The 26,851-nt window shown below is 45.9% G+C and overlaps 2 protein-coding genes across 3 annotated transcripts in view; one reads left to right on the top strand and one right to left on the bottom strand.

Moving 5' to 3' along the window:
* Positions 1 to 8,076, bottom strand: part of CYB5D2 (cytochrome b5 domain containing 2) — a 59,831-nt gene extending 51,755 nt beyond the window's left edge. The window contains 2 exon segments of the mRNA XM_085649581.1: positions 7,671 to 7,857; positions 7,859 to 8,076. Of these exon segments, the coding sequence (XP_085505707.1) occupies positions 7,671 to 7,857; positions 7,859 to 7,963 (292 nt within the window). The 5' untranslated portion in view covers positions 7,964 to 8,076.
* Positions 8,077 to 8,705: 629 nt separating this feature from the next.
* The window catches only part of ZZEF1 (zinc finger ZZ-type and EF-hand domain containing 1), a 1,433,434-nt gene continuing 1,415,288 nt past the window's right edge, over positions 8,706 to 26,851 (top strand). For both annotated transcript variants that reach the window (XM_085649580.1, XM_085649579.1), the window contains exon 1: positions 8,706 to 9,144. In XM_085649580.1, the coding sequence (XP_085505706.1) occupies positions 8,809 to 9,144 (336 nt within the window). In that variant the 5' untranslated portion in view covers positions 8,706 to 8,808. The remainder of the gene's footprint in view (positions 9,145 to 26,851) is intronic.

The raw sequence follows: 26,851 nt of genomic DNA, 5'->3' as shown, positions 1-26,851 counted from the left end.
GGGTGTCAGCAATTATGTTTGCAGATGACACCCTGCTGCTCTCCAAATCTCCTATGGGCATACAAAGGGTCCTCGATGGATTCGTCGATTTCTGTAAATCGCATGGTTTGGAGATCAACACTACAAAAACTAAATACATGATCTTCAACCCGCCCGCCACAACCCGACCGAACCCCCGGATAGGGGATCTTAGCCTTGAGAGGGTATACACCTTCGAATACTTGGGGGTCATTTTTAACCAATCAATGAAGTGGGACTCACACCAGATAAAAGTAAATTTGAAGCTAATGCAGATGACGGGCGCCATTCTCAGGATGATGAGTGGGCTGAATTATAAACCATTAGGCCCACGCCTCCACATTTATAAAACACAGGCTAGGGTGGCTGGGTTATACGGGGGTGAAATTTGGAGACATACATCCAATCAGAAATTACAGACCATCGAGAATAATTTCTTGAGGCAGTTGACAGCCCTACCGTCTAGCACACCCTTGTTACCTTTAAGACTAGATATGGGCTTAAGACCGAATGTGGTGGAGCTAGGTCTTAAACCTTTAATTTTCTGGCGCAAACTATGGTGTACTCCAGAGCTCGAGAATTACAGAGTGGGGTTACTAGAAATTTTGCGCCATGTAAGAGTTGACCAAGTACCATGGCTATAGTATGTCAAAAAATCCTGTGAATTAATCGGCAGATCCGATTTGTGGTCTGACCCAGCCAATGCATGTCGCACGATTTCACGCAAAACTATCTCACTGGCCTATTATGAGTACAATCTACGTGTTCTATCTATGAAGGCTAGGGCCGGGTCCCTAACCGAGCAATTTCTGGGATTCAAAGATACGTATAACCGAGAAATAGTTTTAGATGCTATTGAACCAACGCTAACTAGAAAACTTTATTTACAATGGCGTTATGGTACCCTTCCCCTAGGTGCTTACACTGCCAGTTGGTCACAATCACAACTAGCAACACAATGCCCAGCATGTGGCCATCCTTCTGAGTCCGACTTGCACATTATACTCTTTTGCCGGGCATACCAAAGATCAAGGAGATACTGGCTTCTCCCACTCTTAAAATACATGGGTTTCAAGCAGCACCTCCCAGCATATAGAATTTTAAAAACTGATTTATCAGCTCCTACAGTATTTGCAGTAGCGAAATTTTTAACAGCAATGTGGATCAGTCGCAACCGTTATATAAAAACAAATTTTGTGCTTGAACACGCTCCCTCATAGCTATGTCATAATGTCTAAATCTGTGTATTTCAATATGCTGCAAGTAACTTGTATTTTTTTATAGTATGTGCATACTGTTTTATTCTTTTATGGTCCTCGTGACCGAAATAAAGATGACATGATGAAATCATTTTGAATTGCAGTAAGCAGCACTGGTATCTCTCTCTCCCACACAAGTTAAAAGCTATTTAAAGGATGCCTCTAGTCCTACTAGTTATCACGTAGACACTGTGTACTGTATGTCAAAGAGAAAGCTGGAGGTGGTGATTTCTTTCTGTCGCCCCCAAGGTAGCTCAGCAGTACCTGACCTGGAACTTGGACCATGTTCTTTGCCACTTCTGGACACTATTTCAAATGAACTCGCTTCTGTTAAATGTGCTAACAGGTCCTCTTCTGGAGAAACAGGGAAAGATTGTAACCTGTGTAACTCGGGTATCCAGGACCTTAATTGTAGGAAGGTGGATATCTGACTATGGTTACCCCCAACTTTTTGCCTAGTGTCTAGCTGGTTTTTCGACTTAGTTGGCCTGAGATCCTGCCATTCAGGGTCTCAGGCTGTCTGCTCTCTCTTTAAAATGGACTCCATGTACCCTAGGTACATAACCAATTGGTAAGGATCACCTTATTGGACCCTGTACAGTGTACCCTAGGTACCCAGGGCATAGGTGTACCCTAGGCCTCCCAGGGGCTGCAGCATGTATTATGCCACCCCTGGTCTGGCCTTCCAATCAGACACAACTGGCTGATCACTCAGCTGGGGCAAGGTCGTGTAATCACCCCTTGCTTAGATATAGTATGCCTATATCTACCCTTATATATAGACACATGTGTACCTATCAGTCACTCCTATGGCAGGCCTTAACAATCCTGGAGGCAGAGTGCTTGGTAACATGTGAGATGGTGCTCTAGCATGAGCTGAGCCTGTCTGCAGCTTTCGGAACCATGTCCTTATAGCTGTTCTATGATATAGCCTACCATATACTCTTAAAGTGCCTTATAATCTTAAACGGTTATGGTAACTATGGTTTGGCTTTATCAAAACATGTCGTGTAAGGTGTCTAACACTTTGGAATAATACCCCCATACCATTTCTGGTGAGGAGGATATTATTCCTCCCTTCTAGAGGGAGAGACATGTTAAAATCCTACTTTGCTGTTTAACTCTAACCAAAGCCTCAGCATCACAAAATGGATGCTGCTGCCACAGACACAAGTCTGACCTCCTGCAGCTGGGAGTGATCCCAGCCAGGGAGGCCTGGACAATAGGTTTCCTGCTTGGGGAGGTGCTAGCACCTCCCCAGACAGCCTTTAGTGTATTGGGGCAGGGTGGGCTGAAAGGAATGAGACATGCCTGGGGCACACAAGGTGTTCCTTGCATAGTCCAGTTCAAACCGGCGCTGGGGCACTCCAGCCCCAGCTCTGGCGTGAAACTGGACAAAGGGAAGTGGGTGTAACCACCCCCTCCCAGGTCCCACCCATAAGGCGTGACCTAGCAGGTATCCCAGCCCCCCAGATTAGTATAAGAGTGGGAGTTGGGCCTCAAGACTTTAGATTATCCTGAACCTGCAAAACTGAACAGAAACTCTGGACCTTCGACATTCGACGAAAGAAGAAGACTGAAGAATCTCCCTTGTAGCCAAGGAGTGGCTACCCTGTGCAAACAGGCACCATCAAGAGACTACCCTTTGCTTTGCCCACGTTCTACGAGGAACCGACTGCAGAGCCTGACCAGAGCCTTGACTTCCAGACTTCTCCGACCCTGATCCACATCTACAGCAGAGCTGAGATCCGTGGAGGCGACGAGCGACGTGGGACCGGCTACCTGGAAAAAGTGGCTAGTAACTTAAAGCGCAGCTTCTGAGGTACCCTCGAAGTTGTGCACCGGGGATTGAGAAGCCCCAACCCCAAGCACCATCTGCACCGAAGATCAGCCCCCCACACTCCACGAGTCCTGCGTGGGGCCCTTCAGCATTTTCCTGCTTGCCGCGTCTGTCCGGTTGCTTGCCCGCTGGCTAGTGGCCTTTGTGACGACGCACCCTGAAATCTTCTGCGCTGGTTTGGCTCCTCCAGACTGGCTCCCGCTTCTCTGCAAAGAAGAAGCACCCCAGACCTTCCTGGTCTGCACCAGAAGCAAGTCCTCCGTTCTTCGTGGGTTCCGCTTGCCAAGGCTTGGTGAGTCCTAGTCCAACTTCGACGCCGCCGACAGCAAGAGCCTTCGTGGGACAGCTCGCCTCCTGGTCCTGGTCGTCCTCGACGCTTCCTGGTCCTCCTGGCTGCAGCGACAAGCTTCACCTTCACCTGCAAACTTCACGACATCGCCTGGTTCCTTCCTGGTTCCACGTGGTCACTGGCTAGTGACCTTGACTCTGTCCCTTCTGCTTGCAGGTTTCCTTTCTTCCTGATCCCAGCCTTGGGATCCACCGGACACTCTTCACTGACTGCCTGTCAGCATCTTTCTTCAGGCATCCATAGGAGTCGACGACGAAAACGACGCATCTTCACCCCTATGCACCCGCAGCCTGTGGGCTAGGTAACTTGGGTACTCCGGTGCTCATCAGGATAGTGACTATCCTAGTGTCTAGTTTTCAAGTCTCAACTTCCTAGCTACTCCGGAAGTGTCCTAAATCTACCGTTTTCTAAACTGTACTATTGCTATTGACTTTTACGCATTACGCGTGAGTGTTTCCACTCTGCACACGAATCCCGTGGGCCTCCCACTTCCTAACTAACGCTAGTGTAGTGTAGCCCCAGCGATTCCCTAGGCCTAGGTCTATTCTATTTCCGTGACAGTGGTTCTTATACCACTTACTTAGTATAGGGTTTGCGTGGCCCCTAGGGCCTAACTGTATTACTTACCTGTGTGACTTAATGTATGCTTAAATAAGACTGTGTTGTACTTTCCTCTAATCTCATAAAGAGTGCTGAGGGTTTGACTAGAATAAATACACTTTCTTTTATATATATATCTGTTGTGGTGTCCTTTCATTTGGTATTCAAGGGATTATATATGGTATCACAGCTGGCTTCACATGCCATTCAGAGTTTAGCCTAAGACTGCTCTTGTCCATGCTACCACTAGGATAGCTGGTCTATAAGGTTGACTTTACAACCAATCACCATAAGGGTATTTGGACTGATATAAGGTGTACACTAGAACTAGTGACATCATACATCAGGCCAACTTCTCACATTAATCATGTGCTGTTTGTCTGACCCTCAGTAACTCGTCAGCGCAGTCACTTTCTAAAGCCATCAGTTTTTAAAGAATGTTATTAAATCAGCTGCGGCGGCACAAGAATTTTTTTCACATCCCAAAAATTAAGTAATTTGAACAAAAGTTTTTAAATGTTTTATGAATGTATTTAGTTTACTGTGGTGGTACCTGAAAATCCTTGGCCATCCAAAAATTAAAGTAATTTGCACGTACGTTTTTAATAGGTTTTGTAAACCTACATTAACTTGCATTTAGGTTGCTACTATATGATAACGTGGTTACGTGGACAGATGTTTTAACAACTTTTATTGTTCAGTATTAATCCGTTTCACATTCGCTCTCATGTTTTGTTTTTATATGGACCTCCTTTGAGTTTCAAAACAAAGAATTGAAATGAGAGCTGGCATTAATAAAACTACCTGTATTATTTAAGAAACTAGAAAAATTGTCACTTAAAATACTATTATTACCATTTTTAACATAGTACACACCAGTAGGATTTAAATGCAGTTAAACGTTCCATTTTTGCTGAATAAATGTGTACCATAATGCTAGATTGTGATATCAAGGGTAGGTATATACTTGTATAACCAAGTCTCTCATACTCAAGTGCCCTATCCTTCACTCCTTTTGGCTTAAGGCTCATGCACCTGGACAAAAACAGGATAGGAGCACAATTCCAGTGCACAAGCACAGAACCTAGACTACCCACATAGGCCAATCTACAGACACTCTCTCATGCATAGAACTGGGAAACAGCGTTTACATCGCTCTCTCCACAACGCATGCCATTACAACGAGTTCGTTACAACGACCGCGTTGTTAGTACGTATACCATTACACCGCCAGTCATTACAAAGACATGCTGTAGGGAGCCCACTGGTATTGGATTTAAAATCCAGCACCTTCTCTGCTGTTGCGCAAACTGGAGTAGGAATAGTAAATAATACTATTCCTAAGTCCAGCGCGCCCTCTACAGCAAGTCGTTGTAATGACTTGCGATGTAATGGTATGCGTACAAACAACGCAGTCGTTATAACGACCGCGTTGTAATGGCATGCGATCAAATTGCATGCGTTGTAAACAGCCATATTCCATAGAACTTAATTACATCAGCGTCCCATCAGGGTAAGTTCTACTATTAAAAAGCAGACATAAAGCACACTTTCAAACATTTTAAGGGCCCGTTAGAGAAATTTGGGAGATATATGGACAGGTATACAATTAATCTCTCATGGACTTGCAGTTATTAAAATAAATGCCCTATACTTCTGCTAACCTAATTCAATCATATTCATTGTGTTGGCTGTGGAAGGATGAAAGACAGAGTTCAATACTGTAACCTGAGACTTTTGGTTATACACCTCTACCCCAGTATCAAGCACTTAACCCACTTTCTTGAAAGCTTTTATTTATTTTTAGTGTGGGTATTCCTAGTTTTTTGCTCTGAGCTCCGCCAATCAGGGCAGTACTTTTTCCTAAATAAAAATTATTACTTTCCAACCCTTCCAAAAAATACCTGGTGAATTAATAACTTTCCCAAAAATATTTCAGGAGAGGCGTTAAAATATTAAATAAAAATTTAACTTTCCAGTATTCGTCATGTTTAGTACTGCCCTGAGGGCACAGTTCAGAGCAAGAAACACAAGTGTGGCTTACTGAAGAGGAATTCCCAGAGATGCCTCCAAGTAAGGCATTGGACAAAAACATAGGGTGACTAGATGGCGCCATGTCACAGGGCACCACTTCTCCATTTGTTCCCTTTGCCCTCATTAGTGTAAATGGCTGAGATAAAATGAACTAAGTGTACAACACACAGACTGCACTATGTTTAATCAAAACCCAGAACTGGGAAAGTTGTGTTCTTGTAGCATGGAGTTATCTGGTCAATCTACACAAGCAAGTACCTGCAAAAAAACTGTAGGAGCCCCCTGGCTTATACTGCTTGTGTCCTCGCTGCACGTTGAATACTTCTCTCAGTAGTGCAAGGTAGAGCCCATTGCTTCCTTCAGTTCCAGTGTACCACCCCAGCTCGGTGCTGGTAAGTAGCCTCTCGGGTGCTTCCTTCCGTCTTGCACACTCCTCCGGGGGGTGAGGGGGAAGCGATAGGACACCCCAGGAAGATATGCAAGAGGCCATGGATCCCAACCAACCAGAACCACAGTGGCCAGCCGGGCATGTGGCACAGCATAGCAATTGATGGACGAAATGCTGAATGAATCAAACATTCACCCCCAGTCAAGACATCTGGGTTAAATCCATTGTTCATGTACTCACTGCGCCACCCCAGCCATATGCAAATCAGTCTTGACCCTGCTCCTTATGAGAACAGTCCAGCCCGAAGTGCCAAGCCAGGTCCTCCATGGACCGGGAAAGAGCATCCCGAGACTGGTTTCAGGGTAACACCCCATATCAGCCAGACTAGCTTGATTCCAGTGGCACAGTGAACAAGGTACCCACGTCTGGGTATACCCATCCCACTTAGGGAAAAAAGTACTGAAGCAACAATTGATGGACAGAATGCTGAATGAATCAAACATTCACCCCCAGTCAAGAGAACTGGGTTACATCCATTGAGCTTAAGCTCACTACGCCACCCCAGTTTGGACCCAGCCGTATGCAAATCAGTCTCGACCCTGCTGCTTATGGGAACAGTCCAGCCTGAACTGCCAAGCCAGGTCCTTCCTGGACCGGAAACAAGCATCCTAGTACATGTTTCGGTGTAGCACCCCTCATCAGCTAGGCTAGCGTGATTCCAGTAACACAGCGAGCAAGTGACCCACATCTGGGCAATTCAAAATTATTACTTTTCAACCTTCCCAAAAAATACTTGGGGACTTTATAACTTTTCCAAAAATATTCTAGGAGTAGAGTTGAAATATTAAATAAAAATGTAACTTTCAAGTGTCCGTCACGTCTACTACTACCCTGAGGGCACAGTTCAGAGCAAGAAACACGAGTGCAGGTTCAAAATGAGGAATTCCCAGAGATGCCTCCAAGCAAGGCACTAGACAAAAACCTAGGGTGACCAGATGGTTTCATGTCACGGGGGCACCACTTCTCCATTCGTCCACTTTGCCCTCGTTAGTGTAATTGGCTGAGCTAAAATGAACCAAAAGTACAATACACAGATTGCACTATGTTAAATCAAAATCCAGAACTGGGAAAGTTGTGTCCCTGTGGTATGGAGTAAGCTGGTCAACGTACACAAGCAAGTACCTGCAAAGAAACTGTAGGAGCCCCCTGGCCCATAATGCTTGTGTCCTCGCTGCACGTCGAATACTTCCCCCAGAAGTGCAAGGTAGAGCCCGTGGCTTCCTTCAGTTCCAGTGTATCGCCCCAGCTCGGTGCTGGTAAGTAGCCTCTCGGGTGCTTCCTTCGGTGTTGCGCACTCCTCCGGTGGGGGGGAAGAGGTAGGATACCCCAGGAAGATCTGCAAGAGGCCATGGTTCCCAACCAACCAGCACCACTGCGGCCAGGCAGGTGGCAACGGCTGCTAGATAGCCCAGCATAGCAAGAGAGCGCCAGTCAAAACACAAGCAGACTAGCTCAGGAAGGCTGGCTGGCGGCTACACGACTTTTACCGTGAACAGAGAAAGAGGACTAGCACACCTAATACCCTCTCAATCGACAGCGAAGGAGTGCTTAACCTCAAAACTCTTAATTGTATAAATAAGGTTGCCCTGACCGTAGCCCGGTGTCCATGTCAAACATCCCACGGAAATGCATTCAACTTGGTGGACTGATAGCTCGAAAGAAGCTGCTGGAATTTGATCTACAAACCAAGGGCAGGGGCCACAACTAATTTTCATTTCGAAGTAAAACTAGATCATCAGTTATTTTCCAGGATACTGACTCGAAGGTAGGCTACTAACGTCTCTAGCAAGACTGAATGGGATGGGAAGGAGGGCGTAACAGGGAAAAACGCAAAATACACCAAAAACAACACTGCAAATACAAAACATGCCGAAGCATATGTCAAGGGAATACATAAGAGAAAATAATGTAAAAACGTTCAACGCAGAATATTAGGAACAAGAGTTAGCACTTCTTGGCTTCTTGAAGTTGGTTGTGCAGGTAAAAATCACCTTTGTCACGCGAGAGATGAGAGCGTGGTTGCAGAAATCCTATTGTGAACACTAGACCGCGAATAGGAAACACCAAATGCAGAAGTTGACCAATCAAAGCTCTTCCCATGGTGCACTTTACGACTTTTTCTGACACTTTCACGACGTGCCGATGGGACGGTCGTGTGGCGCTTTACGGTAGACCAGAGCAGGCCCGAAGTTGACAGCTCTCTCTTCGGGAAGTGGATGCCGGCAGTAGAAGAGGGTGCGGCACGGTGGTCAGAGACGCCATGGGAAACGCAGTGGGCAACGGGGGCAATGGAGAAGAAGAGGAAGGGGTTGAAGGCATATCAAGCACAGCTGTTGACTCAGGTGGTGGGCCGGAGACTTCCCCTCCCGGGATGCTGCCGGCACCTGGTCTCCTGCTAGAGCCTGCCCAGCTGCGGGAAGCTGCGGCCCGCCTGCGCCAAGAAGCTTCGCAGGAGTCACTGGTAGCACAGCATCATGACGTGCTTCTCCGACGGCTGCAGGAAAGACAGAGTCGCGGCGAGGACACCGTTACTTTGGACCAGTTCTGCGAGATGCTGGAGAACCAGGGGGCTGGGGGCCGCGAGGAGGGAGAGCAGGTGAGAGATCCCGTTGGGGAAATCAGGAGATGGACCAGAGATAAGCTGGTTCAGAGCCTGGACAGGCGATAGAGTAAAGGGCAGGTACATGGGATGGGTTGTTGCCAGGATATGAGGGGAAAAACAGGAAAGCGGTGGGGAGGGACTAGAGAGGGTAAACATGGAACGTGTGGGAGAACGAGGTGAGGCTCCTTACCAGTGATGCCAACCTACATGAGAGTGCTTATGAGAGCAGTAGTGGCGTGGTCATATGCTTTAAGGGATCTAGTGGGGCCATGAAGAAAGTAACAATCTTTATTGTCGGTTATTTAAAGTCATTGTAATGATAATCGGACCATGAAGGAGATCGTCGCAGCGTAGGAGGACGAGGGGATTGTTTGGTTCTCACAAGTGGGAGTAGCATTGGGAGCAGGTGCTGGATTTGTGGGGCAGCAGTGCAAGTGACGGTTAATGGGTTTGAGCACTATCAAATGAGAGGCGGCTCCTGGGGGAAGCAAGAGGACTGTGTGGGCGATTCTGCAAATAGGTGATTCCGGGGACAAGGGCGATACCGTTATTTAAGGAGAAATGGGAGGGGTTGGTTTGTTGTGGCAGGAGGTAGCCCAGACGACGTTGGTACCTACTTTTCAGGCGACTTGATTGATGTAGGCTGCACGGCCTTAAACAGATGTATGTTTTATGTAAAATAACTAGTACAATTGTGCCCATTTTAGTAACAGTTTAAATGCAACTAAGTTGCTAGTATCCTTTCTTTATTTCACCCGCAAGTTTTCTAGAAATCTGTGTTAAATGAATGATTGGTAAACTACAGTAACATAATTTCAAACCACTTGTAATAGCAGCCACAGAGACATGTAATGGATATCTCTTAATTGCTCATCAACTCGGAGTATTTAAGTGGTATAGGTGGTTGCTTGACAAAAATATTCTAGCTCCCCCTCTTTTACCCTTGTGTGCTGTTAGATCAGTCAAGTCATTATCAACCTCGCTGCTAAGCGGTGTAGCATCACCTCGTTTCACGAAAGCATCAGTTACTCCACCCTATTATCCTGTCTGCCATTTGCACCTCACAAATGACACCGCATCTTACGAGGGACAAGGGTGGGTTAGTCATGCAGCTCATGCAGCTCATCTCTTACCAAGACTTAAAATTATAACATACCGTCTACAGGTCCCTATTCGTTTTTCATCAATATTGTGGTTCCTGATGCAAATGAAGGACAAAAAGTTGCTCCAGTCACAATTCCTAGGGATAGCAATACCATATGGGGAGTGAATCTAATTTCTCTGCAGTCTTAATGCAGTAAACGGAACAAACCATTAGAGAGCTTCAAGATCAGCCGTACACCCGAGTTGGGATTTCCAAGTTATACCAACTTTGTACAAACATATTTGGTAACTTCCTTCATCTTGACCATGAACAGTGGGAGCCAGATAGAGGTCAACATGTAGGTGGTAAAATATTGCTCCAAACAAAGTTAATCAATCGCCATGAATTACAAATACAAACTCGGACATTATTCAACAGTCCACAGAAACTACAAAAAGTGACCCTTGCGTATATCCTACATTTACTTTCGGCTCTCACGTCCCACCGTACTGCAGACTACACACATTTAGCCTGAAACTGCTCTGTGATCCTAGCCTTTTGGAAGGACGTCTTTGATATCATGATTGATATCCCAGATAATTGCACTGAATGGTCCCCACTGTGCGCACTTTTGGATTATGATGCCAAAATCCCAAGCAGTATCAGGAAGCTGACTGCTCTGAGCCTACTCTTCTCAAAACTTAGGATAGCTGCACCCTGGACCCGTAGTTCACTGCCCTCCGCAAATAGTTGGTTAAATGACTCTTCACGTTTTGATGACTTAGAAGAAACCCTTGTAGATATATGCAGCACATCAAAAATAGCCTGAAAGGTTTTTGGAACCCTTTAAGGACATGTAGCCAACAAATGTTGGTAATCTCCTGCACTCCCAAAGTCCTGCCTAAGATATTAATTTTCTTTAGTTATATAAATACTGGCTGTATGCGGGTCTTAGGTCACTCTCAACCATTTTCACGTCTACCAGTTGAGGAACTATTGGCATTGCATATTCCTGGCACACATTCGGGCTCATATTCACCCTATTATTTCTAGCACTGCCTCCCATGTGTTTGTTTATGCGGTGTCCATGATGATGGTGGCTAATTGGCCTAATGATAAATATCGACCTCTGCGGTAAATGAAATTAAGTTAGAAAAAATGAGGAGCCATATCCTTTGCATGGTGCATTTCAAATTTGTAATCAACTTGAGCTAAAGACTCCTTTTTTGCTGAAATCTGTAGTGGACAGTACACCATACATCAAAGAGTACAGTGTGCAGATCATAAAACACCAGTTGGGGTACTTTTTAATGTTCAAGTTGTTTTGGCTTTCTATGTCTCCATCGGTTTGTAGAAGCTGGTCTGTGAATGCAGTCCACTGTCCCATTGCCGTTAAGTATAAATGGGCTTAAAGACTTGGAGGGCCCGCAAACAAATAACCAACTTAGATAACCAGGGTTACTTAGTTAGGCACTCATCATTCTCATAAAAAAAATCACAGGTTTATGGATTTAAAAACCTTCCCGGAAAATTGAAATTCTCTGTTACCTGCCACTTTATGTCGATATACAATATTGTCCTAAACCCAGCGTGTCAATCTTGTGCACATTTGGTCACATTTTTAACTCAGTTGGTACAGACTTACAAGGAGGTGTTGTATTTCTTAAAGCCCCGCTATAAATGGACTACCCATGTTACTCACTTTTTTTTAGATCCTTCACTGCCGTTAGCAAACGCATTGCCATTTTGTGGAAAAACTATCTGCTGTTGCAGTAGATGACAAGAATCAGTAATCATTCTGTTAGGTTTGCAATAGGCAGATCAGCCAGGCAGGTAATCGGCGGAAGAGGCTACCCAGAGCAGGTAGTGGATTCGTCTGTTGCAGAAGTTGATGATTTAAATCATGTAACCTATTTGTTTGCAATTTCAGGAGAGTCTGCAGCAGACACCTGTTCTCCTATACACGTGTAAAACAGCCAGTAAGCGCAGTATGGACCCTGAGAGTATGTCTCTGATTGGTCTTTCAGGGCCAAATACTTGATGGTTCTGACAGCTAGGTTTAACATGATGCTTCCTTAGAGATGGTATTTTTCACTTTATAGGTGCGAAAGGGAACAATGTTTCTTGCTGTTGTAGCTGGTCAGATACGCTTCCAATATTCTTGATGGAAATGTGTGTCATATGCCTAAGGGCGGCAGATTACATTGTCCCAAGTTAAGACTTTAGCTTTTGTTTTTTAAATAGCGTATTTTATTGGCATTTGAACAATAATAACGTTGATAGTACACTGTCCAGAAAGTAGACACAAATCCTTACAGTGATGTTGTCGATTGCCACATTAATCACAAAGCAAAAGGAGAATGACTGCTGCACTTTACTACCCCAGGTCCCTGTGCCCGCGGGTTGACAGACACAGAGGATCACCTCCAAAATTAGGATGCATAGTGGCCCCCTTCATTAAGCTCTGTAAGTTTGCACCTCGTGGCCTAGAGAGAGGGATGTGTGGTGAAATTGTGATCTTGTGCCCTCAACACCATCTGCGACGTATAATAAAACCAATTTGTGCTCTGTTGAGATGGGCGACCTCAGGACTTCACCCCAGCCAAGTCAAGACCCACCCCCCTTGAGCCCTCCCACCCAGAAAAGAATAAGGACCAGGCATCCTCATACCATATGAGGAAAGTCTCCATGATGGATGGAGCAATGCAGGCAGGTCGGGGAGGCGAGCATGCCTATGTGCCATAGTCCGGAGTGTGTGAGGTAAGCTCTGTGGAGGTATTTGAACTTTATGAGACTATATTGGCCAGTGATAGCTACCTCCCTTGAAGAACCAGTCATTGTTGTCAATCTGCTTAAGACCCTGTGTCCATGTCGCCCTAAACCTGAAAGGAGTTGGGTGTGTTTATAACTAGTGACGTGTTTATCAGCGGTCTACAGCGCCACGACGCCTCAGGGCAGCAGTGCGCTTTACAAGACACATACATACATACATACATCAATGAATTAATTTATTATGTCGGGTGGGTGGGCTGAGAAGGACCTGGACCTCCAAGCGACTAAAAATTCCAGGAGCTCCTCTAGACCTGAGCTATAGGATTGGAGTGCATGTCTGAGCTGCAGTAAGCAATAAAATTGGGTTTTGTGAAGTTCATATTCTTTCTGAAAGCTGTGAATGATTCAATAGTAGTCATTACCATAATGTTCCCATGGCTGCGACCCCAATGAGATCTTAGGTGCCGAAGCCCTCCACTACAGTCAATTGTGGGAGCAAGCACCCATTACATAGCAGGACTACCCTTGATAGGCGTTTGTTCCTCTGCAGTGCATGGAGGGTGTTGTGCCAAACACAGAACACTGCCCTCGTTGCTGAGGAGAGTGCTGGAGGAAGTGTGCCACCTTACCAGATGTGTGCATTTGACTGCATGGCCAATTTCTCTGAGGTGTATGCTTGAGTATCTAAGCCTTGATACCACCACTCATTAAGAATCACTAGGTGTGTGGCTCAATAATATGAAAGGATGTCCGGTATGGCCTTCTCTCCCTCAAAGGTGGCTTTGAAGAATTTGTCAAGTGCAATTCTGGGTGATCACCCCTTCCAAAGGAAGCGCTGCAGAGCCGCATCAGGCAGGTAAAGAAAAGTCGTTCACTTTGAAGACTCAAAGCAGTGCAACCTCACAACAGCACTGACTACATTTTTTTCTCAAGTCGGAGAATTCACCCAATTTTCAGAGAAAATTTACTTGGATTGGTACAAGTTCTGCTATCCAATCCAATTTAATGATCTTAGACAACCATAGAAAGCTCTTTAAGTGGTAGCTGTGGTGAACAGCCTTCAGGCTTAGTCAAGGAGGAGTTTTAAGCAGCTTGTTTTACCAGAACTAATCATATAGTGTAGATTAAACGAAAAAGAACCACACCGTGTAGTTATAAAAATAGTTATATTTATTATACACACTCAAAAACACATTGGTATAGCTCCTACCCAGAGATAGCAACACAATACACACCTTATTTCAAATGGAAACAGGTAAGTAAGCACAAATACACAGTGGTCTCCAGGGGGAGACCAAACTTTATACTAAAGAAGTGGAATGCGTTACCGAGCTGACCTCCTCCACTGGTCAGACGCTTACATCCACCTCCCAGATCCGAGTCTAGTTCCTCGATTATTACACCTCAAGGCTAGGGCAGGACACCACAGCGCAGGAAGACTACCTCTCAGAAATTTATTCCAACTGAAAACAGCGGCGGGCCCTTCTTGCCGCACCTCACACCAGTTCCTACAATAATTGTAATGGTTATCGTGCAAGCTACCCCAAAACGCCAGCCGCTGTGTGGCGCTACTGTGCTCCAGATCAAACGTCAATAGAAAATGAGAAACGGGGGTGCACGAAAAAGAAAAGTCCGAAAAGGATTCTTTAAACTAAATGTCCTTTTTAATTTTCATTTAAGTTTTGTAGGTAAAAAGTTGGTCAGCCAACGCGTTTCATTCCCTCAACGGGAACTTCATCAGGGCTTGAATCAATATGTAAACTCCTGTGAGAGGACAAATCTTATAATCGATACGACGGCGTCTTCCTCGAGGAAGACGCCGTCGTATCGATCACTCCGTAAAGGTTACTGCCGAAACTTGAAGTACTTGACTTCGTGGATATTATAAGATTTGTCCTCTCACAGGAGTTTACATATTGATTCAAGCCCTGATGAAGTTCCCGTTGAGGGAATGAAACGCGTTGGCTGACCAACTTTTTACCTACAAAACTTAAATGAAAATTAAAAAGGACATTTAGTTTAAAGAATCCTTTTCGGACTTTTCTTTTTCGTGCACCCCCGTTTCTCATTTTCTACCTCTCAGAAATTGCCTTGGTATACCTTGAGAAACATATGCAAGACTTCCTCGCTGAACCAATCTCAATCGAGGATGTCCCTAACGCCATCGAGGCCCTTTGTGGTTCCTCGGCCACTGGCCTGGACGGCTTTATTGGGGATTTTTACAAGGCATACAGAGACCTCCTGGCTCCTTAGATGATCGAGGTATATGCCGAAGCACTTGAGTGACAAATCTTCCCCCTACCTTCCGCGAGGCAGTCATTATCCTCTTACGCAAGCCGGGCAGAGACCCGTCCTTATGCGGATTGTATCGCCCCTGTCCTTGTTGAATCTAGGCTATAAAATCCTTGCAAAAATTCTCGCCATGCGCTTATCCCTCCTGATGGAATTCATTATTTCACCAGCCCAATTCGGCTTTGTCCCCCACCTGAATCTTAGAATGCTGTTCTCGGTGCTTCACAAGAGTAACCCGGAGGTCCCAGCAGTCGCCATTTTATTAGATACGGAGAAAGCGTTCGATTCTCTTGAGTGGTCCTTTTTCATGTCTATCATGCGCCGAATGGGGATGCCAATGGGATTCATTGCCACCACAGAATTATTGTACTGTCACCCCACAGCGTGACTCTGCCTGAACGGCACCCTATCCAAGCCATTTTCTCTATACCGTGGCACTCGTCAAGGCTGTCCCCTCTATTGTTTATACTTGCAATGGACCCCTTAAACCAGCATTTCCAGGAGAAACATTTACAGAGTGGCCTCCAATTCAACACTGGCCCCTTGTTGGTCTCCCTCTATGCAGATGACACCATCCTTTATGTGCGGGAGCCGGGCGTAAACCTGGAACCCCTTATCAGGGAAATAACTCGATTTGGACAGCACTCTGGCCTGGGCATCAACTGGCATAAGTCCGTTATTTTTCCTCTAACCCCCAGCACATTGAGATGGGACTGTGACTTTCCCCTTGAATGGTGCACAGAATCTGTTAAATACCTGGGCATTCATATACACCTGGACACGGCCCTCGTCCGCCTAAATTATGGTCAAGTTATGCACGCCCTGGAGGCACAGGTGGAGCGATGGTTGCGACTACCGCTCTCGATCGCTGGTAGAGTGGCCCTCCTCAAGATGGTCATGCTCCCCAAATTCTTATACTTACTCAACCACATCCCCATTTCCCTCCCTAACAGCTTCTTCTTCACATTGCGCTCGCATCTTATAAAATTGGTCTGGGGAGGAAAACAGCCCGAGTGCGCTGGCAGATTTTGACCCTTCCGTATGAAAGAGGGGAGTTCGGGGTACCTGATCTTCAACTATACTATCTAGTAGCCCAATGTAGTTTGCCTACGCTTGGTTCCACCCCGATGCTAGGATCCCATATCTCCGCCCTGAGGCGGATCTTGTACTGCCAGACTCGCTCTCAACAGTATTCCCCAGAGGCATGCACAGAGACCCTAATGACATACAAACGGTTTCCACCACCAGCTGGGCTTGGGAGAAACTGAAACAGCTCACCGGCACATCTACGCTCTACTCTTCGGCGCTGCCGCTTCCCAATGCCCGCTGGCTACCGATCACTGGTGCAGCGAACCTTGGCAAAATTTTCCATAACCAAAATGGGAAACTTATACCCTGGTGGGTACGCTTTTTCTGTTGGAGACGAAGATCTTTTCCATGACTCCACCTTCATGGATCGTTTTGTTCTCGGGAGGGTCCGCTCGGCGCTTCGGGCAACCCTGCCTGGCTTTCCCATTGAACCAGATTAGTTTACCCCTTTGTCCACAGTCATTGAGAGCCCAGGAGGGATACATCTTCTATCCAAACTGTACAAGGCCTGCTCCGAGATTAGTCCAGTGCAGGATGACAAAATTTGCAGAGATTGGGAGGCTGATTTAGGTCACCAAATCACAGATGACCAATGGGCCAAATGTTGCACGGTAACGAGGGACGTCTCTTTGAATAGCTGGCACAAACTGCTACATTTTAAGTTCCTGCGTAGAATATATATCACTCCAGCCAGATCCCATAGACTTGATCCTTCCAGACCGCACAATTGTCGTAAATGCAACGCCCCTCACGCGGACTTTGCCCACCTTTCGTGGACATGTCCCAAACTGCTACCATTCTGGGAGGTGGTGCACAAAACACTGGGAGATATGATTGAGCTGACTCTCATCCCCACTCCTGAGATTGCATTATTGGGCTATGTAGCGAACTACCTCAAGCGCACACATAGGTTCGCTGCTCTTAGTTTGCTGCTCGCCAAAAGAGAAATTGCTCTACACTGGGGCCGAAAAACAATTCTCACACTACAGCGATGGCTTAATAGCCCAGCCTTCTGCAACATCAACAGTGAACTCTACTCCACCACACTGCCTCACTCCCCCCGGCCCAAAGACATTTGGGGACCTTTCAGGGCTTATACTCTAGCTAGCCGCGCAACTGCTGACTCTCAAGTGGAACAGGGCATTGTTCCGACTGGCATGGGATAACCACTCTTCACACCACACTCACCTACTTCATAACCGCCTACACGGGGTCACTCGAGAATTGCTTTCCTGAATGCATGAATGTCGGAACTGGATGGGTTGACGGGAGGGATATGCGGCGGGCAATTGGGGACAGTCTATGTGTGAAGCACGCATACCACCTGGACTACACCTGCATACCTGAACGCTATTTTTGTTTATAGAGGTCTTGACACTCAGGCTCTGAGCCTTACACCTTTGTATAACTATGCCAATGTAACAATGACAGTGAGCACCAATGCCTGTATTGCAGAATTGTAATGAAACGGTAAATAAAGTTCTATTAAAAAAAAAAGTGGAATGCAAACTGTGACCAAAGTCGAAACGTGGACCAGAACACTCAGAAGAGCTGGGGACCCGAGGAACCACCCAAGGTATCGCTCAGGAACCTCAGGGAGGCTGTTTTCAGAGTGAAACACAGCTGCTTACTCAATGCAAGTCAATAGGAAAGTCACAGTTTTTAAGAAGGACCCTTCCCAGTGGACCCTGAAGAAACCCTAAGGAAGATGGATGGCTGGAGAGTCACTCCACCCGTGGATGCCTCAGTAACCAGGTCACCTACACCAGGGAAGCCGGGTGTTTAGGTGCAAAATAACATCAGAAACCGCCATAGACCTCAATGGAGGACTTCAGTGAAGATGCTGCTGGCGAAGAAGGTGAAAGAGTCCGGAGGAATCCAATGATGGATTCTCGAAGAGAGGTACCTGCAAGCAGAGGGGACAGATGAGGCACGGAAGACCAATGACCACCGATGAGGGAAGATGCAGGAGTGATGACGGAGAACTTGCCACTGCAGATGTGAGGAACAGACGACGCTGTGGAAGACCAGGAGCCGTTCTCAAGCTGTCCCACGTCGGAAGTCAAGAACCGGGGGGGGGGGGGGGGGGGGGTCGCTGTCCAACAGGAGCACCAACAAGCTTTGGCAGCAGCAACAGATGTAGTAAACAAGACTCACCAAGTGCAGGATAGTGCGAGCAGGTCCCGGGCAAGCAGGTGAGCCCACTGAAGTCAAAGAAGACCCTCAAGAGGACCCACAGGCCGATTTGCAAGAGGACCTCGAGCAGTTCACCAAAGAGGCAGGCCCACGGTGCAGAGGATGCTGAGAGAAGGAAGAGATGCTGGAGCTTCTTCTAGCCCGAAGATCTCTGCAGGACAGAGTCAACAAGCCTTAACAACAGCAACAGGGGTTTTGTTCCAGCGGTTCCAACGAGGGATACTGACCTCAAACCTGCTGAGAAGACAGTGCAGGCCTCGAGGTAGTTGCAGAACCACCACCTGTGTTGCTGAGCCTTTCAGAGTCCGTAGGACGTCAGTAGCAGCAGATTGGTCAGCTTTGTTGCGGTGCTTGCAGGGGAGTGATTCCTTCACTCCAAGGGAGATTACTTCAGGTGTCTTTGATGCCCAAAGGCCTGGTGAAGAACCTGGATGAAGCACAGGCGCATACAACGCAAAAGACTTGCAGGATGACGAGACCAGAAGCAGTAGGAGGCTTCCTTGATGCAGTCTTGGTTCTAGGCGAAGACCAGTGAAGTCCAAGAGACCCAGATGGTTGAAGTGGTTTTGGATTTGAATCTTGTCCCATTATGAATCTGAAGGGCTTACCTAAGGGTGGCTCTTAAGTACCCTAGGGAAAGGGTTGGGACGATTCAAGATTCCCTCCCAGAGGAGGGGCTGGACTGTGTGGAGGATACTCTCATATCCAGTTTCATGCCAGAGCGGGAGCCAACATTTAACTGAACTGGCTCAAACTGGAGTATGAAAAGAGGGCACCAAATGTGCCCATCAAAGCAGTCTGGTGGCGCTAGCAAGTGCCCCCACCCAATACACCAAGTCCTGTCTGGGAGGTGGTCACACCTCCCTGTGACAGGAAACCTGTTGTTCTACCTTCCCCTGCTCGAGCTCAGTTCAGCAGTAGGAGGGCAGAATCGTGTCTGTGGTCGGCAGTAGCTTTAGCTTGCTGTAAGACCCTAAAAGGCTGGTACTGGGAATACAGGGGGTACCCTAGGGGAGCCCTCCAGTACATGGGATCCTACATCCAACACCGGAATTGGTGTTGGGGTAGGGTTCCAACATGTTTGATACCAAACATGACCGGTTTCGGTGCAGCCAATATATTGTTAGACATCTGGCATTTGACTTGGTGTCCACTATATGTATTAAATGGCTGACCTCATTTACAAAGCCTTGAGAATCGACTCTGGGGTTTGAAGAAGGGCACTGCTCATGCATGGACCTCCTCACACCTTTAACCAAGCACCCTGCCCTGAGGACTGAAGAGCCTACCATAGGGGTGACTTGTAGGTTTTAAGAGTAGTGACCTCAGATATAAGGAAACATCTGTTGTAAGTGGTGCTAGCACCAACTTACACAGGCTGCAATGGTAGGCCTGTAGTCGCAGTTTGAGGGGTCTCTCATGGGTGGCCTAATACATGCTGCAGCCCTTTGGTGACCCCTGGTGTACCTATTCCCTGAGTACCTTGTTATCTTATAATAGGGACTTATCTGGAGACACTAGTAGGCAATTGGGTAGGTACCAAAGTGCTTATCACTGTCAAATGTATGGAGGAAGCACAGTGACTGGAGTCCTGATTAACAGGATCCCAGTCAGACTAGTCAGAACACAGAATAACACCAGCAAAACGTGGGGGTAAACATGAAAGCAGATCCTACTTTAATAAAATACCCATATGATATTTTTGGTTTGAAACCTTAAGGCTCTTAAACAAAATGTGTACATATTGTCGCTGGTGTTTAATTTTGCTCCTTATTAGGTATTATTATAAATAATTGAATCAAACCACAACGGAATTGGTTTAACACAACTAATAATGTATATTGCTTGCTGAACTTTTGGTGGGCAATTGAGAAGGCCTGTTCATGGCTTGCTCATTACAACACTGTCAGCTGAAGAGCTTCTAGTAACAAATGTTCTTTATAGTTATTGCCCTCTTGGCACTATGACCATTGGACTTTACGTTTTCCTTAACCTTCTAAACCTCTGACTAGTGGTTGGGTGTGACGCAGTCGTTAATCATTCCTAGATGATAAAAAGACTTGCCATATTACGTAAATAACTGAAGTCTTTGTTTATCTCATCAACGAAATGAAAGAGAATGCTACATATTTCTACCTTTCTCAGTACCTTGTCTGGTGGGTTTTAAAATAAATGTTTTGTTGCTCACTGTCACACCCTGAATGTACTGCGCTATGGGAGCTTTTATCTAACATTGTATTATAAGAAAACATTTCTATGCAAATATGCATTGCCTTTCAGGATGTAGACAGAAGCAGGTGGGGCAGTGCGCTGTATTCCAGATCAGCTATTAATATGGGCGTAAAATGATTTCTTGTGAAGTTGAAAAGTAGTTCTCATTCCTGATTGAAGTATTTTTAACTGGGTAAATCATAAAAAATATACATATTTTCAATGTGGCCGTTGCTTTCTCTTCAGCTGAAATTAATTTGCAGACCTGGTAATGTGCAATTTTTACTTGAAAGCCCCATTTCTGATCAGGGAAGAGAAGTAAAACAGCTTCTTTTGGACATCGGTGAGGTTACTGATCTGAGCATATTACTTGGACAGTATGAGTGGAACCTTTGGTAGAGTACTGTGCATGTATTTTATCCTTTTACTTTTCTTTTCTATTCTTCCTAGAGTGTCCTGGTTTTTGAGAACAAAGCATCACACAATTTTATGTGGTGTGATGGAGGAAGAGCTTATTAGCTGTGTGACTCGTCACTACCACATGATGTCCACTTGACTTTTTTTCTAGGCCATTTTTCATTGACCAAGAGTAAGCAAGTTAGGTAGAATTAATGACACTGTGAGTCAGTGTGGGGTTCAAAAATGTAATAGTGATAGCACATTAGGGTAATTGCTTTTTGCTTAGTGTGCCACGCGAGCATGTATAAATGCTTTACAAAACTAGAAAATGACATATTCATACAAACCGTATGAAGCAATGGCACACCAGAAGAACTACATGTTTGTGGCCACCAAATCTCTTGATATAATGTCATGCTTACTGTACAGACCACAGGCAGCCTGTCATCACTGCAAGGCTTCACCCCTTCTTCCTTAAAGCACAAATCTTCTCCTTCATAACAAATACAGCCAGCTTCAGCAAGGACAAAGCTGGGTCATTGGCTGCCAGCATTTTGGCTTCATCAGTGTTTGTTTTTTTGGTGCCGGGTGTTTTTCAAATCTTTGTTGGGAAGGTTGCACGTTATAGTTAGTTGGATATTTCACTCGTAAAAAACCAATGAAATTCCCCCGTTATAGTTAGTCGCACGCCCGCAATCCTCTGCTCATGACGTCACATATTACATCATTCATGACATGGTCAGTGGCATCACTCATGACATCATCCTTGTGATAGAGTGGCGGTCGCGCGAGTTATAGTTATCTCAACTAACTATAACGGGGGAATTTCATTGGTCTTTTACGAGTGAACTATCCACCTAACTATAACATGTGTGAAACCTATGGTTTTTTAAGTGAATTTGCAAGGTTTTTTAAATGCTAATTCCTAACTATAACGTGTGTGAAACCTATGGTGTCTTTTCAGTGAATTTGTATGGTTTTTTAAATGCTAAGTTGTGTATGTATTATGTTTTTTTTATATATTTATTTTTCAATAAACTACGTATTAATGGTTTTTCTGCGTGCACGGTGCGCGCACCCCTGCGATTTATTAAAAAAAAATGTAAATGTTTTTTTCTGCCTTCGGGGTCCTTCAGGGACCCACTGACCAAGGCTAGGGGGTCATGAACTCTCTACCCTGCCCCCTTTTCACGTTCGCCACCTTCCTTTTCCACTCTCGCACTGAAAACAAACAAAATGGCGGCCGACACTTTCTGATTTCGACCGATTCGAATGTTGACTGACATGTAACAACCAATCAGAATTACGCTTGCGCACGTTAGGGTGCGCGCACGGTGCGCTGCTATAGATATGTATGTGCTTTTTAATGCAATTTTCTCTGGAACTACTGAACAGATTGACTCCATATATGCAAAAGGCACATCCCTGACCTGAGGACTACCTCTCTGCCAAATTTCAAGTAATTCTGTTCAGCCGTTCGGGCTGTACCTTCGACTAAAGGTCCTATGGGAAAATGCATGGGGAAAACGCATTTTGGGACCCCCCTTTTTTTCTCGGCCCCTGCTTGACGAATCCCCCCGAGACTTTCAGGGTAGGAGCTGAGCGGAGCGCCCCATTAGTTTTGAAAAATTCGCGAAGATTCGTCAACCGGCGCCAAAGTTATTCAAAATAGAATTTTGAGATTTCCTATGGAAACACGGTCCTAACTATAACTATTTACTGGTGACCGCCAGTAGATAATATATATCTATATCAAACTAATTGCCCTGTTTCTCCTGTACATAAAACTTGATATACACCAACTCTGTCTCCCACTATTATCTGTATATGTCATTTAGTCCTGCCCCTCAGTTCTGGTGCATATGTTATAAGTTCCTTATAGCTGTTCTTGGGCTCTCCCTGTGATAACAGAAGCTTCCTGATTACTTCTTTGATGCCATTAAATCATTGTGCCAGGAAGACTACCATTTCTTTTTCAAGTTCATATAGAACTCTACAAGTGCGATCATCTAAAAGATAATTTCTTTACCTAGTGGTGAGATTGGCAGTTTTCCCCCAGTGAGTCAGGATTTCTTCAAATAATTAAGTAACAGTTATAGATTGGATCTTTAAATTTCGTTTTAGAATTATTTGTAAATATTCACTGGTATCTGATGGTGTAGGTTTCCACCTTCCAGATCTTATTACCCATCATTTCTTGTATTCTCATGCACCTTCAATATAAGTGATTTGTTTCAATTAATCTACAGTCCTGAATATTCAGTAGAGATTTTCCTACTGTCCAATAATCTAGACATGTTTTTTAGGTCATACAAATATATCAATTGGTCATCTGCGTGAAATGAAATATAGCCCTCCACAACTAAGTACCATGTAAATCTTGTCATAGAGGAGTCTCAGCTGACCGCTCAATGAGTGGCTACAGAGTGAGGCGATATGCTGGTAGGCTGCTGTTTGTAGCGCCTCCAGGTCCCGGTCGCCTTTGCTGCTCTAAAGGAGGGGCAAGGACACCACCGGTTCCAACCGCATAGGGCTGTAAAGTGCCTCCTGACATCTCGTGGCGCAGGACGCGTCTAGGGCGGGCCCTTCCTGCTTCTGGAGGAGGCTGGGCTGAACCACCCCCTTTGGCTTTTTTCCCCCCGAGATACTATGTGGGCCTTCTTATTCTATTTAAGACCTCTGAGGTTGCCCATGTCCTCAGTTATTCCCCCCCCCACCCACCCCGGCCTAATTGCAAGCACTTATCGACATATGCTGGTGCTCACAGAGGGTTTTGACTTGAGCTTTTGTTTTGTGTCTCTGTTATTTGGATTCACTGGGAACTAACGATGGTTAAGCGTAAACCGGGCCCAGACTTGGAAGGAGGTGCAGTAACGATTACAAGTCCTTTGATGGTTGTATTGAGAAGGCGGTGGGTGAGCTTGACAAAGGCATTTCCCTAGCAGAAATTGTCTTTCGCCAGTTTTGTCGCAACCTGCTTCAGACGCCCAAGACAGCTGTGCAAGGTCAGACTGTGGGGATTTTGCTTGGCGCTCTAACCCTGATTCTCTCCCCCCTCACCCCACGGCCCACGTAGCCAATCTAATACCGCCCCCTCCCTCCCCCCCCCTTGTAGAAGCGGAAACAAGGCCCTGCTCCCCCAAAATCTCTTAATATCCATAAGAGCTCCACTGTTACCACACCTTTAGTCACGACAAATTCTAGCGCCCCCTTTGTAAAGAGACCCTTGAGGACCTGCTCAGGCAACTGGGGAAAGAAATTGTGGCTGTTATTGATTGAAAAATGTCAGAGATGCTTGGCTGTTTAGGGCGACTTGAGGCTAAATTAGCGGATTTGGATTCCAGAAGTGGTGGTAGCGGGGATGAGATGATTGAGAGGGGTGGGTGTGTAAATGCTGCTGTGCAGAAACCTCCTGGTCCTGCCCCCCCAGTTATGCATATGGCTGACGGGCAGGGCAGTTCCTGGTAGAGGAGAGGGGCCAGCCCTAGGAGAATGTATCAAGCAGTGCCCACAGCCTGCCCCAACTGCTTCTGTCACACGGTTGGGGCAAGGGAGGGGTAATGCCCTGCTGACAACATCAGCACAGGGTTTTTATGCTTCGGCTAACCCTACACCTAAACATTCATAGACCAACCCAGTCATGTGGCAGGGTCGGCACTTGCTAGCATATCTAGATGTGAACTTCCCCGGCTGCTTGTCCCTAGGTGGCCATATTGGTGGATATCCCTAAACTGCTCTGTGGTACTAGTGAGTTCAAAATAGAGTTGATAAATAAAGCAGCCAGTTGGGTCAAGGGAAACTCTAGATTCCAGGGCTGTCTACACTCATAAATACTCATGGCAAGACGGGTGGGTTGGGTCAGGAAAATGCGAAAGGAGTTTGAGGGTGACTACGTTCTAATTACCTTTAGGGATCCTAGGACAGCCAGGTACTTGATTAGGCTCCAGGGTCAGCCTTTTACCATCAAATCACAATCAGGGTCTTGCACCTGGGATTCTTTTATAGAGACCTAGTAAGTAGGCTGCATCCTGCTCTCTTGCACCCCACTTTTCTGTGTCTGTCTCTAACTGCTTCTCCCCTTTGGGTGACCTGTCTGAGAATGATTGCCTCAGCCCCCCATTATGTGTCAACACCCCTCCCCCCGCGTCCCAAGGAGCCCAGGGTCTTTATTATTACTTCATCCACTCCGGGCTTAATTAGCACCCATAAGAGGACAGTGGGGACCATGCCACCCACCGGGTATACTCAAACCCTTCAGGGGACCTCGTAGGATGGTGTGAACATCTCTTTTGGAATGTGGCAGGCTTAACCAGTAAATTGACCTATGATGACTGGGTGCTTTATTACATATGCATGATATTGCTTTATTTCAGGAGAAATTAATTTCCAAAACGCACCGTCCAAGTCCTGCGTGCCCTCCACGCATCCAACAACCCCAAGTTTGTCATAACTTCGCGCAATGACTTCTAATAAAATCATACCACCCTACTACATTTTCCCTGTATGTCAACAACCTGCCAAGAATGCTGCTTAAAAAACTGCACACCCAACCAAAAAACAACAACCCCCCCCCCCTCCACTCCAGGACAAATATAGTATTACACCCGTACTATACCATGTGTCAGGACAACTACACAATATCCCTGATCAATGTTCCCATTCCCCCAACCCCCCCAAGCTTCCGTCCAATCCTCGCCCACCCTGAAATCTGCCCCCCCCTCTCCCCAGTCTCCAGCGTGGATGTGCAGCAACCCATCACTGAGCCTAAGGGGAAAAAACTCGAACTATGATGTAAACCTATAGCAGACCATGTTCCTCCACAGAGTGCCTTAGACGGGTGGTGCAATATTGCGATTGGTGGGCAGTACAACATACTTGAAACACAACAACTTACACAACTGATATGCCATTTGCTTTGTTCTTCACTTATGTGGTTATTGGGGGTTGTCTGGATAGCAAAATGGGAGTAGGCCAGAATAAATGTTGGGCGTCCCTTTTTGAGACTGAAATTGTAATCATGTTTGACATATTGAAAGATACAAAGGGTCTCCCAATTGCCTTATTTTTAACACGCAGGGCTATATTGGCAGAAATATGGAACATTACTAATGCAGAGCCACCCACCGCCTAGATACACGCCAACAATTAGCATCATAGTTACAGGGCACAGATTTATCACCGGTCTCTATAGAGTGCTAATAGACACAATGGTATGCTATCAATAAAACTAAAGCTTAAATGTGAAAAAGATGTTGGTCACCCTCTGGAGGACAAGGACTGGGACAAGATACTGAAATACCCTAGAAATGTTTCCCGCAATACTCCGCTTCAGCAGATACAAGCCTGTCTATTGCATAGAGCATACATGTTTCCTTGCATGTTAAGTAAGCTACCACCTTATAGGTTACCACAATGAAATGGCAGACTACTTGCAGATGATGTGGGAGTGCCCTACACTTACTCAATTTTGGCGCAAGGTTAGTAACTAAGCTCTAAAAACTATAGCTAGAAGCCATTCTAATACACCGAAGCCTGCTGCCTCGCACCCTCCCCACCCGGAAAAATAAACTAGACATTAAATTTTCAGCCTAGAGACATAACAATGTAATGAAAGTACACTACAGGTCCTCACACTCAACAATAGGAAGTAGCAGTAAA

This window comes from Triturus cristatus, chromosome 3_2 (assembly GCF_964204655.1).
Source record: "Triturus cristatus chromosome 3_2, aTriCri1.1, whole genome shotgun sequence".
Taxonomy (NCBI): Eukaryota; Metazoa; Chordata; class Amphibia; order Caudata; family Salamandridae; genus Triturus; species Triturus cristatus.
The sequence above is the reverse complement of the archived record's forward strand: the minus strand, read 5'-3'. Positions and strand labels throughout refer to the sequence as shown.